Genomic DNA, 14,078 nt, shown 5'->3' with positions numbered 1-14,078 from the left:
AGTTCTATTTACAAAATCAAAAAATGAATCCCAAACATCAACCCAAATAAGTATTTAAATAGCCCAAAACCCTAAGATAAAAAAAAAACAAAAATAATCCTAAAACAATAAAAAAAAATATATTCAACCCTCCTGTTTCATAGTGTCATTCATAATGGTTGCTCCAATCTTTGCCAATCAAATGGAATTGACTAGTTGAGTGAGGTGGTCGGAGAGCCAAATAAGTCTTCCTGCAAATGAAATCTTTCTACTCTTTAGTAAAGTCATACAAATCAAGCTATGCAGTGGAAACAAACAAAAACATAAGAATTCAATGTATGTCGATCACTAATGCAAGTACAAAATATGGTCAAGAACTCTCGTTCTTATTTTAAAGATTATGACTTTTATCGAGTTACTCCTGAAAGCCCATTAGCCTTCTCTTTTATAAATAACTTATACCAAGGTGGAAAGAATCTAACAAAAAACTTTATAGCAAGAGTTGAGAGGAAGGCTAAGAAGATTACAAGATTGAGGCTTAATAGATTAGAACTAGTATTGTTCTATTGATTTGTTGTCGGTTAGTCGATTGGATTCACCACCAGTTGACTAATTTATAGATCACTTCAATCTGCAGTCAACTAAATTCTAATCAATCGATCCTATGTCATTCAATTGTTACAACTCAGCTTTATAAGATAAATCCAATTGACTAGAACCTTGATTACAATCATCCTAATGATTAAGTTGAACTCTCACAAACTTAGCTTCTGCAACTTGACATTGCCATCAAGTCCATCTCCAACAAGGTCCTCAAGTCCCTCAAATGCACTCAATCTAAGTTTCACTTCATGTGCCATCCTTCACTCTCTAAGATAAGTGACAATAACTATAAACAATATACAAATATCTAACTCAACATCATGTTATAATCTATCATTTGTAAAAAGCACTTAGAAGTCCAAATCTAACATCTCATCTATTTCACCACATCTTGCGATAATCTATTATTTCGAACCACAAACTTGTACATTCAAATGTATTTATTACCTCTAAAAGGAGGAATAATCTCTATCATAAATCAGTGAGCATTTATGTAGAATAAGGTAGACAGGACAAAAAAAAAACCTGAGAATAAAAAACAACTACTAAATCAAAGCCACACTTTGTCCAATCTAATCCATGTTCTTCACTAAGATAGCGAAAAAGTGAAACATCGCACATTCTACATTCTTTGGATAAAAAAAAAAGTACCCGAGAAGAAATTTCAGCTTTTTTCAAGAAAATCTCCTGGAATCATGTATTATCATCATAACATATTCAATGCAGGAATATACTATCAATTTTATTCTGTGAATTACTTAAAAAGTTCAAATCCAGGAACATTAACAATGCAATATGTATTGTATATAGCAGAATTCCTAATAATTAACCATTTCGACGATTAGGCCACCTGATCAGAGCATGAAGCAAGGGCAAGACATTGCCACTCATCAGTCCTCTCACAACCTTCTGCTTTTGTGGTGTGTATGGAGGGTACCTCATTGGAATTTCTACAATGAAACATCTGCGCAATACAGCCTTCTTGTGACTGAATGCATCAAACGAGAATTTTCCATGATAAAATCCCATTCCACTCTCTCCTACTCCACCAAAGGGCAAATGTCGGTTTGTAAACTGCACAATGTTAGAACAATCGTCAGTTAAACCTCTAGTGGGATAGAATTCAATGTTAGAACAATGTTCTATATTGTTACTTGTAAGATTGTGTCGTTAATGAGCATGCCTCCGGCCGATACAGTTTTCACAAAGTTCTCTTCTAATCTTTGATCCCTAGTAAACAGATAGGCTGCTAGAGGCTTCTCTTTGGAGTTTATAATATCAAAGCTCTGCCCCAGATCATCGACCTAACCAAAACAGAATATAAGAAAAATTAGATAGAGTTGCAGAGTATGTTAAGGTAAATGTGTATACATATGAGAATGGACAGGATAAAAAATAAGAACATTAGATAAAAAATTGGGGTTGCACCTATTGAGGGAAAACTTTGGAAGACACGTTTAAGATGATATAGATATGTACTTAGATAACCAATAATACTCTAGTTAGATTATGTGAAACTATGACAAATATTACACATCAAACAAGAAAGACCAAAAAAAGACTTGATTAGTAACAATAAAACAAGATAAAATTTATTTAAATATAAATGTGAAATAGTAGAAGATATAACCCAATGGCGTAGAAGGATCAATATAACTGATCCCACCTAGTTGAATAAGGTTTGGCTATTGTCATTGTTGTTACTGTATCCTTGGGGCATGAAAGAACAAAATTAAATCCGCACGAGGATTGAAACTTTGCCTTGGGGCAATGAACTCCAACATGTCTTCGTGTTCTGTTTCTCTAAACTCATTTATTTATTTATCTTATTGAATTCATTTATTTGGTTGTTTAAATTTCATTATGCTTACATCTCTTGATCAAATCTAGTCTAGTGAAAAGTCATCTTTAATAATTGAATGAATAAATTTTTTTTATCCGGTGGAACAAAAATATGCAACCTCACAGCAACATTGTCAGAAACTACTAATCATAACCTTGAGTAGTTGATCTGTTAGCATTCAAGAAGAGTCTTCTAAAACAATTTCTTACCGTGACAATCGGAAGTAATGGCCCAAATATTTCCTCCTCCATCATGAGTGCATCACAGGGAACATCTAACAAGATTGTGGGAGCTATTTTTCTGCCACATTTTAACATAAAGTCACAAGAACATAACAAAAACTCTCATTGTGGAAACCGCAAGAGGAGATGCTTACAGATCTTTTTCATCTTGCAGGCCTCCATAAACAATTTTTCCAGATACCTTTTCATCTTCCAAAAGATTTCTCAATCGAGCGAAATGTCTGATATTCACAATGCGAGATAGATCGGTCGATTGTAATGGATCCTTCCCGTAAAATTTCTGCAAAGCTATTTTCAGAGCATCCACCTGCAATTATTACAATCACTTAAGTACCAGCACAAAAGAAGATTACAGATGTATTTTGTCTCTAACTCGAAAGTTTCAGGATCTTACCAACTTTGCAGCAAAAGATTTGGTAGTAATGATATAATCAGGAGCAATGCAAGCTTGACCGCTGTTGCTTCCCCACTTGCCCACAACGATTCTCTTTGCAGCAACCTTAAGAAAAGCCATACATGTTTCTATGTAAAAACAATCAATTCAAAAGGATTACAACATTAAATGAGAATAGATCAGTGTTACTTTTAGATCAATATTTGAATCAACAATAAGAGGGCATTTTCCTCCGAGTTCCAGGATAACTGGTGTAAGATGCTTTGCTGCTGCAGCCATCACAATACGTGCAACTCTAGGATTGCCTATGATATATTGCTTATTTAAGCGATAAGTTCTAAGAAAAACAAAATTTAAGAAAGCAAATATTTCCATAACTAAAGAACTCAATCAAAAGTGTCAACCTCCTATTTTCTAAATAAGACAATCCTAATTCTGTTTAGGATCTGCCAGAATAAAATTTTACAAAGTTTAACACCTTGAGAAATATTTAAAGATGTTGAAATGGGAACAGTTCTTGCAAAATAGGCTAACAAAAGAACATTTAAGATAGGAGGCAATGAAAGCATAACAAACCTGTATACATTATTTTGTCCCATTTCTGTTCTAAAAGTTCTGATGTTTCACTAGCAGATCCCTCCAATACCCTGATACAAGAGTTATCCACATACTTTGGTAGAACTTTCGCAAAAAATGATGAAGTGGATGGTGCAACTTCTGAGGGCTTTAGGACAACAGTATTCCCAGCTGCAATTGCTCCAATTACTGGTTCAATGGACAATACTGGAGACGAAAAATAATACTGATATGTACCAAAATCCATAATGTATGCTACAAAACAAGTCTGAATGACAACAGCAACCAATATATCTGAATGACAACAATTACTAGTAAATTAGTAAAAGAACTTAAAGTTTTAGCCCCACTGTTTGGGAAAAAAAAAATTTGGGGAAAGAAATAGAAGTGATATCTCAAAATATCTCCATTTCTAAAGAAATGGAAAAAGTATGCTCATCTTAAATGAAAATAAGATTATAAAATAATGTAAAAGTATGGAATAAAATATTATTAGTGTTTATATTACAATATTCAATACATATTCTATACATATTAGAAATGCAATGCAATGTAATGTAACCATAATATACATCAGTATATATATTGTTATATAACATAATGTATTATTATTAGTATGATATTCTAATATACAAAAAAGTATAATTCTATATATAATAACATTTAGTATTAATTGTTGGTGTTGCGGAAGCGGTTTGGATTGCTAGAGAGGAGGGGTGAATAGTGTACCTACAATTAAAACAATCTATTTCTCTTGCTAATGGCTTAGCAAGGACACACACATTAAGCGATAAAAATAAGCACAAACATAAGACAAGGCGACACATATATTTACTAGGTTCACAACCCAGGGTGCTATGTCCAAGTCCTTATGCACAGTTTAGCACCTGCCCGCTAACCTTCTCCTCTTCGATAAAGTGCCGGAGGCGGAGAAGCCTCTTACAATAATTGCGTACAAGTAAAAGACAGAGGAATAGAAAAGTAGAATGTAATCGAGTGGGTTGTTCTTTGAACAGAGCTCCTCACCTCCTTTTATAGCCTTTGGTCAATCTGCTGACGTGGCTCATTCGATCGAACGAATAGGTCGTTCGATCAATCGGAAAACAATAACATGGCAGCAATGGCGTAGCCAGGATCATCACTCACCTTGGGCTAAATCTTATTTCAATTGCTCCATCACTCACCCTGGGCTAAATCTTAGTTCAATTGCTCCATCACTCGGTGTTCATGCAGGACCTATTCCAGTATTGACCTAAAATAATATTACCAAGGGTGGCTGCTACATGCAAATTGTCTGGGCCAGCCCTAAAATAATATCGTCAGGACTGGTTGTTACATGAAGTTTGCTGACTACACTAAGCTGGAGCCCAGTGTAGCCCAACCCTATCTACGCCATTGCATGGCAGCTAAGGCTCATCCTCTTGTCGGTCCTCGCTCATCCCCTTGTTGATGTAGCATCAAATTGGTTGACCTTATCACTTATCGGTCGATTGAAACTTGATCAACTTCAGATGACTTTTCATATCTACATCCACATGTCCTCCAGTCACTCGATCTTTATCTTCTATTGCCTGATCCCGCTCTCTTTCGATATACTTGCTTTGGTCAACCGGAAGATCCAATCAATTGAAAACTCTTTTTCGGTCACCTGAACTTCTTGACTCAACTACGCATGAATCTGCCTAGAGTTGAGTCTACCCTCATTCGATTACAATTCACTCAACTCTTGTCTCACTAGCTTACCTTATGCATGCTTTCTTCGGCTTCTTGTCCCTCAAATGCCGAAGTACTCTTCTTCTTATTTTTCAGATGCACTGAGCCCATTGGCTCCCTTCCCGTGCCATCATTCATGCTCGCTTACATATTTTGCCAAGGTCCGCTGTCTCCAATGCTCCTCATCCTTTTCGGTCCTTCGGATGTCCCATACCACCTTTCACCATATTTCACTGGAACTTGAGTCATTGGGTATCTGTGTGTTCTCCTAAGTTCCTACATACTTAGACACACAAGTTAGTGACATAAGCAACACCTATGACAACACATCAAAACATTTGTGCTTCATACCACTTGGGATTCTAACATTAATTACAAATGTGACTCTTCTAGAAGGGTAACATTTATAGACTGCTAGGTATTGTAAAATGATCAATGTGACTTATTCTTCATAAAATATCAAACTTTTTTAATAAAAGCATAAGTATCCTAATAAAAAACTAACGGACTTTTAAAGTTCACAGACTATAAAAATTAATAACTAAGACTTTTTCAATTATTTTAAAGAGTTAAAATTCTTAATTGCATTATTCTCCTCAATTGAAGAGAACTCGACTGGGTCAAATGAGGAAGTGGAGTAGCTGTGAAGCGGAGACACCTTTTTAGCTGAATAAGACAATTATTTTATTTCTTCAATCATTGTCTTTTTAATGTCAATGTGTTTCCTTGTATGCATTAATGAATTTCTATAGATGAGCATGGCATTCACCATTAGTTGCATAGCAAGGTTGTGTTGAAGAACCAAAGGCCAAGGATTCCATGGCCACCTTCCCAACATTTACATTATCACCACATGGATGCCTCTGTCCATCTTGATCACAATAAGATTGGCATAATTGGTCAATTAGCACCATCGCCATTTAAGGACCCTTAAATTGGTCAAGAAGTAAAGAAGAACCCAAATGAATACATTATCGACCAGAGTATACCTCCCATCAAAGGAGATATGTTGTGTCAGCTAGAAAGAGAGATCAGACTCGACCATTAGAAATAGTGGTAACAAATTAGCTTGCTGGAATCAACAGGAAAAAAGTGTAGACTAGATTTGGTTGTATTAATTTCAAGTCAATCCATACTCTTGAATTTAGGATGAACTAGTTTAGAAGAAGGTTTATTGTTGACCACTATATTTCATAAAAAATATAATCAATTAATTTGATTAATAATAATATTTAAAATAACTAAAATTAATAATACTACATTAAAATTATAGTAGGTCAAGTGTTAAGCTAGGTTCAAGCATGTGGACTAGGAGTTGGCACCAACATGAATTGCAGCTAGTGTCTTGCCCAACATGGCCTGACTCATTTCTGTATAGGTAAGGTCAAGCACAAACTAAATTGACACCTCTAGAAGTTCACTTAAGAGAGGATCAACCTCAACATGACTCAAGACTATCACTTTCCTGATATAATTGAAAATTGAACTTACAATTCATAGACAAAAGTAGAAAATTTACTTTAAGATCTAAGAACTAGGATACTATTTAAAATGGATATATATAATAAAAAGTCGAGAATGAATCATTAATTTGGATCCCTCCCATACATGGTATAAATTATTGTATGTTGAAGTAGATGAATTGTTGACTGTATTTTACTGACAGTAGTCAGATCTGCAAGAATCTTTCCTCATTTTGGTTTCTTCCAACAAACTGAGGGAACTCATTGACTCAAGAAAATTTCATCTATGTTACCATGAGAATTTGGTGTAGTGTCTACCATACTCAATTCAACAAAAACAACAACAAGCCATGGGACAATTTGGTCTCTCAACAAAAGGATAACATTAAGACATACATTCAAGACATCTGAAATGTCCATCTCAAGATAGACAACTAACTGACATAAAAATATTAGCAAGTGTACTTGTTATCTAAAACTGCAAAGCATGATCATCAAACTGATGGCATCCACCGCAAAAGAATTTTCAGCTTCACAATGTTGTCTGTAAGATTGAGTTTTTACTTACAAAAGGGATAGTTCCAAGCAGATATGATCAGTATGACACCAAAAGGCTCAGGAACAATTTGGGCTGTTGATGGAAAAGTTAAAATAGAGGTAGATACCTGCATTGTTGATCAGATAAAACTTTGACACTTCAATTACTAAGAAATGCAATGTACACTTCAGAGCTATATCTATATGTATATGCAAAATACTCTTGGCACCTTCTGTGGTTTCACCCAATGTTTCAACTTTTTTAGGGTAAACAAGCATGCATCCTTTGCCAGTGCAATCTGCAACATAAAATAATGCAATCAGAATTTTTTTTTTAAAAAAAAAAGTGCTCTTGATGTCCATGCATCATTTATACATCCAAATAGAATCAATCATGATTAAATTAGGCTGGAAATGGCAGAAAATCATGCAAATTTTTATTTTTGACCTTTGATATATCCTTAGTGGTGTACTTGGTTCAGAGCAATATCTAGTATATTCCCTATGAATCCCATGAATGAAGTATTACTCCACTAATTAACAAAACCAAACTCAATTATTCTTTAATCATCCTTCTTACCCATTCCTTACTTTATACGGGTGCTTATCAAGAGGAGTTAGTACATAAGTAGAACAGGTGGATAGAGCATGACAACAACCTAAAGAAAACACTATTATTAAAAACAAAAATTAAACCATCGAAGGGTGAATGTCAATAATCATATTGAATAATGACAAATGGAAATACATGAACTAGATTTCAAACTGACTATCAAGGAAAATTTTATTCTACCAACAGGTCATACCTGGGCATGAATATTCTGATTCTGCTTGTCACCCGTGCATTTGTTACACTCCAGCTAGTTTAGGCTTTTCGTTATCCATAAAATAGGATGGTGATTTGCATTTAACAAACCTACGTTTCTTTTTATTCGAGAGTTTTGTGAATCTATCTCAAAACTAGCCACTAAAAAAGCCCAATGAATTTGAAAATATTAAATTGGAAGTTTTCAAGGATGTTGAAATCATTTCTATTAACATTTGAGAGAAAAGTATCTCTACCATCCTATTTATAAAGTTACTAATTACATTATGTCTCATATTATGTTCTGGTTTCAATAAATAAATTATAAAACTATCAATATCTTTCCTTTTTTAGTTGAAAAGGCCTATAGTTGGTTCTACTTGTTTCTTTTGTAGTATGTAGGGCCTCATCAGCTAACTAAATAAAGAAGGTTCATCATGTATAAGATGTGTATTATATAATCTGAAAGTATACATAATATGTGTTCATTTTAACATTGTATTTTTTGCAAGCTAAGAATTGTCAAAATGAGATCAATTTTCTCTAATATAATATTTTTCACTCAAAAAAGAAAAATATCAAAAATTTCTTTTTCCTTTTGAAAATTTATATAAAAATATATTGTTAACTATTCTACTTGATGTTGTTGTTTACTCATCTAGTGGTTGTTATCATTTAATAAGATACAAATATTAATATCTATTTAACTTTTCTACATCATTTTTAATATCAAAATAAAGTTAAACTGACGAGAATATTGTAAGATCATGTATGACGCTAGCTAGAGGGGGAGTGAATAGTGCAATAATAACAAATTCAAAATATTGAGTTATATACATAGCGGAAATGTAAATGCAATAAGTAATAAAGCAATAAAGAAAAGCACGCAACAATTTAGTTTAGAACATCGAGTGCTAACTTTATGGCCTATAGACTCATAAGGTGAGTTGACTCATGAAAAACCACTACCTTTCTCCTTCTCGAAAATAGTTCTGATAGTGAAGAAAAAATTTACAAAACTTTTACAAATGATAATAAAATAAAATGGAGCTCAAAGGCAAAGGAGGATCATATAGTTGACCCCACTTAAAAGGATACAAGCTTGGTCGTCATTGTTGTTGTTGTAATAATTGATGCTATCAACCTTAGATCAAGGTTGACCAAAATTGAGTTGGCTTTCGATGTTTAATCAATATGTTTGATGGTTGAGCCAGATATCAGGTCAAGGTTGACCAGATACTTGACAATAAAGAAGTCAAAGTGGGTCATGGTGGTCACTTGACAGTTGGAAGTCCAACAAGGTATTGACAAAGGTAAAGTCTAAGTGAGTCATTGTTGACTGGATACTTGGCACTTGAAAGTCCAAAAGAGAGTTGACAAGCGACCAAAGTCCAAGTGGGTCGCGGTTAACCAAACACTTAACAATAATGGAAGTCGTGATAGGTCATAGTGGACCAGATATTTGGCATAAGAAGGGAAGTCTTAACAGGTCATAGAGGATCGAATGTCAGGCATGTGAGTGAAGTCCTACCTAGTCATAGAGGACCGGATGTTAGGTATGAGAGTAAAGTCTAACAGGTCACGGAGAACTAGATGTGCATGAGAGGGGAAGTCCTAGCAAGTCATGGAGGACCTGATGTCGGGCACACGATTGAAGTCCTAACAGATTATAGAAGGTCGGATGTTAGGCATGTGAATGGAAGTCCAAACAGATCAAGGAAGACTGAATGCTTGGCAATGGTGAAATCCTGATAAGTTAAGGTTGACCTGCGGGTGAAGTCCTAGAGACGAGGAGTCTTTAAGCAAGGGAAGTTTTAGTAGGCTGAGGTCAACTCGATGGATGAGGTCCTAGTAAGTCAATGGTTCTCTTAGCATAAGGGAAATCAGTGTGAATAGTATTTTTAACATTGTGAACAATATCAATCAACTACAACACTTGTCTTCTTCATCAGTTGACTACAACACTCAACTATTATGAACAATGCTTTCAACAATATATTTTTCCAGCTCAAAATTGAATAAAAATTCTTGCAATTGACTGATATAGCATTACTAATACCTAAAACCACAAATTCAGGATTTGAATGAGTATATGCTAACTCGACTATTTAACTGTGAAATATTACAGGAGGTTTCAGAGTCAATTACAACCTTATAAAAGAAGGTTTAATGGAGATACGAGAGATCCAAAGCAACTACAAAGCCACCAAAGCATAGATTCATTCATCTATAGTTATGTATAGTTGTTTCATTTATATTGTATCTATTTTCTATTATAACTTTGTATTATTACTTGTATTGTCATGATATTGTTTTGGTCGATGAGATATGTGAATGAGTAAATACTAAACTCAAATTTTAGCAGGAAACATTCAAATTGAAAGGTTTTAGATTTAGTATAGTAAAAATAAAATATATAGAATTTAAGTTTAACAAATTAGATGTATTAAGACAATTGTTAAGATAGGAGATGATAAGTTGTCTATAATTGAGAGTTTTAAGTGAAGGATCGAAAAGAATTTAGATATCTCCACAATGGTATGATATTGTCCACTTTGGGCCTAAGCCCTCATGGCTTTGTTCTTGGGCTCTACCCAGAAGGCTTGATGCCAATGGAGATATTTTTTTCTTATAAACTCATAATCTTTTCCATGTGTTTTCAATGTGGGACTATGTTTGCAACCTTGTAACCCCAACATTAAGTATTTAGAATCATTTTTGCAAAAGAATAGAGCGATTGATGGATGTCTTATATAGAATAAGAAGGATAGTTGAAATGGAGAAGAGCGTTAGGTGTTATTTGTGATCGTAAAGTATCTCTAAAATTTAAAGAGAAGTTCTACAAAATAGCGGTTAGATATGCTATATTCTATGGACTAAATATTGGGCTATGACCGAAGCATGTGAGAAGAAAATGAGAGTCATAGAGATGGTCGTGGTAAGGTAAATGTGCGGATATATGAGGATGGACTATTAAAAAATGAGAATAGTATAGAGTCAGAGTTGCACCTATTGAAGGAAAACTTCGGGAGACACATTTAAGAAGGTATGGACATATACTTAAGCAGCTAATAAATGCTCTATTTAAGCGATATGAAACTACAACAAACATACACATTAAACGAGGAAGAAAATGATCAAAGAAGACTTAGTTAGCAACAATAAAATAAGATAAAATTTATTCAAATATAGATGATGATATAGTAGGGGGAATAGAGCCCAATGGCATAGAAGAATCCATATAGCTGACTTCACCTAGTGAGATTTGGGATAAAATTTATTTAAATATATATTTGTATTGTTTGTAAGAACATGTTATTATAAGAGGTTTCTCCACCTCTAGAAGGTGTCCGTTAAGGTGAAAGAATAGTGGTGTCACCGTTAGGACTCTAGGCCATGAAGTAGGAATTGGGGATTCCGAATCACGTAAAATCGAGATGTTATGTGCTAATGTCTTGTTTGGTATTTGTTTCATTTATATTTTCGCTATGCTAACAAATTATAAATTAGCACGTGACAAAATAGTTATTCGCACCCTCTAGTTATCACAATTCACAACGGTCCAACAGCAACAAAATGAAATGGAGTAAAAGAGTTTATAAAGTATTAAGCTTGGAGGTAAAGAATGAAATGGTGTTGTCTACCTGTGTCTTGTTTTGTGTTTGTTTCATGTTGTGGATGTCAAAATGTTCAAGAATGAGATTTGTTCTTAGCCAAACAGAAAGAGAGGATCATATACCTTGAACTAAAATGTCCAAAACCATGTTTTATGATCCAAGTCTATCTTTGTTAATCCGAGAGGGCAAACGAATAAAGAAACTCGCATTCATGAGAGAGAGGAAGAAGTTTGAAGGACCTCTTGGAGACAAGCCTCCGTCCGAGACTTAGCCAGGTCTTCGTAGATGGCCGCGGCGATCTCATCCTCCTTCTCGTCGATCATCCTCACAATGGCCTTCAGCTGGGCGACCCTCCACTGAAAGATCCTTGTCTTCCCGGACGCAAAGCGTTCCTTCATCCCGGCCACCACCTCTGCCGCGCTCCGGCCCTCATACTCAGAACCCATCGCCACCAAAAGCACACGGAAAAGCAGTGCAGTCCCAGAGCCCTCCACCAGTGCGAAGCATATAAAAAGAAGGCTTTCAAAACGCCCGTCTTGGTCGTTCGCTAGACCGAAAAAGGCATCTCGGGACCCGAGTCGTTATCTGGTCCCGGCCAATTCAAGGCTCCAGAGACTATTCAGAGCTAGGCAAAGGAGTCGGTGGGCATTTAAGGCCCTATCCACTCCTGTCCTGTGTTGTCCTGCACAAGAAGCCAACTCCGCCCAGCACTAAAGGTCCGCTGGCCATGGCATCCAGCTCCCGTCCACACCACTGCAGGAAGGATCGTCGGTGAAGGCGACAATGAAGGTCGAGACAACGCCGACGGTTGTTGCGTCGGTATAAAGGAAAGGCAGAGCCTAGGAGAAAACTGCAGGACCGGCGATATAGAAAACGAGCGAAAGAGAAAGCTCATGCTTATCGTGCTCAGGCGAAGCTGCTTATCATGCTTATCGTGCTCAGGCGTTGCGGCCCGGCGAGCTTAATGTTCAATTATTAAAAAATAATTAATTTTTTTAAAAAAATAAAAAAATTATTTCATGTTAAAAATATTTACACGTATTACATTTTTTCATGCATAATCATACTCCTCTTCAATTATAGCCACTATGATCTCCATCCATATGAAATTCAAAAGGTCAAAACTAAAAAGAGAATATGTATTGGAGTAAGAGGGCAAGGGAGGGAGTTTATTTTCTGTTTTGAGAGTTAAAAATGTGTCAATTTATCCTTTTTCTATTAAATGTTATTGATATATTAAAAAACGTGTCAATTTGTCAATGCGCCAAATATGTGTCAATTTATCCTTTTTCTATTAAAAGTTCTCTTCCTTATATTTAGGAGGCGACCAGGGAAGCAGAGAAAAGGGAAAGAAAATTTTTTAATCTCGTTTGAAAGTACTGAGTTAAGAAGGTGAAATCTTATCTTGCACCTCAAATCGGATTGTAAGAGGGTGAAGGGAAAGAAAATAAAATTTCTTCTAATATTATCTTAGGAGATGGACAAAGCTCTCTTGGCGGGCAGTAACAACGAAGGTGACGTGCATGGTCATGACCATGCTCGAGGTAGTGGTGTCGATGTTGACGGTGAGCTAGAGATGAGGTTGACGGCTATTCTCCTATTGCTTGATGGAAAAGAGGGGGCAATAATAGCGGAGTAAACACGTGGCAGCGCAAGCGTGTTCCAAGAGGTGACGTCAGTGGCAAGGAGACACCACCGACGACTATTCAATGGGGAAGACGGAGCATATGGCAAGTGAATAGTGCAGGCGAAAGGTGAGCAAGGCGAAGTTAGATTTTTAATTAAAACTTTAGTTAATTATTTTTATTAATTCTTAATTTAAATGAGATACTCTCAAAGCCTAATCAAATTATCTTATAAAAATATATATAAGTTTTTTAAAAAATTATAAAATTATATTAAAAATTTATTTATTATATATATTTTTAACTTATTATTATTATTATTATTATCATTATTAATATTATTATTATTAATTTGATTTAATTTATTCTAAATTAAATTTATGATGATTTATTCGTGAGTGTAATTTCATAATTTATATATTTAATCTTTATTCTCTTTTCTTTCCTCGCAAATAAGATAACACATGTTATATTAGTTAACATTTCCTCTCTCTCAAACAAGAGAAAACTAAATACTTTACTTCTCTTTCTTTATCCTTTATTCTCCTCCTTTCCTCTTTCGTTAATGAATTTTTACTCATCCCATCCAAACAGATGCTAAGAGGGCAAGAGAGGGAGTTTATTTATTATTTTGAGAGTTAAAAATGTGTCAATTTATCCTTTTTCTATTATATGGTATTG

General features: G+C 34.9%; 1 protein-coding gene across 1 annotated transcript; it reads right to left on the bottom strand.

Annotated features, from left to right (window-relative positions):
* Positions 1-12,473, bottom strand: LOC122045429 (aldehyde dehydrogenase family 3 member H1-like). Its single transcript, XM_042605654.1, has 11 exons — positions 12,012-12,473; positions 7,581-7,649; positions 7,382-7,478; positions 3,638-3,844; positions 3,251-3,366; positions 3,062-3,166; positions 2,802-2,974; positions 2,635-2,725; positions 1,737-1,886; positions 1,433-1,656; positions 1-230 (listed from the first exon to the last, which is right to left on the bottom strand). Exons 1-11 carry the CDS (start codon positions 12,216-12,218, stop codon positions 146-148), a joined length of 1,524 nt encoding a protein of 507 aa, XP_042461588.1. The 5' UTR covers positions 12,219-12,473; the 3' UTR covers positions 1-145.
* Between the last annotated feature and the right edge of the window lie 1,605 nt (positions 12,474-14,078).

The sequence above is a fragment of the Zingiber officinale genome, chromosome 2B (genome assembly GCF_018446385.1).
Source record: "Zingiber officinale cultivar Zhangliang chromosome 2B, Zo_v1.1, whole genome shotgun sequence".
NCBI classification, from domain to species: domain Eukaryota; kingdom Viridiplantae; phylum Streptophyta; class Magnoliopsida; order Zingiberales; family Zingiberaceae; genus Zingiber; species Zingiber officinale.
Note: the sequence above shows the minus strand (reverse complement) of the source record. Positions and strands in the feature narration are given on the sequence as shown.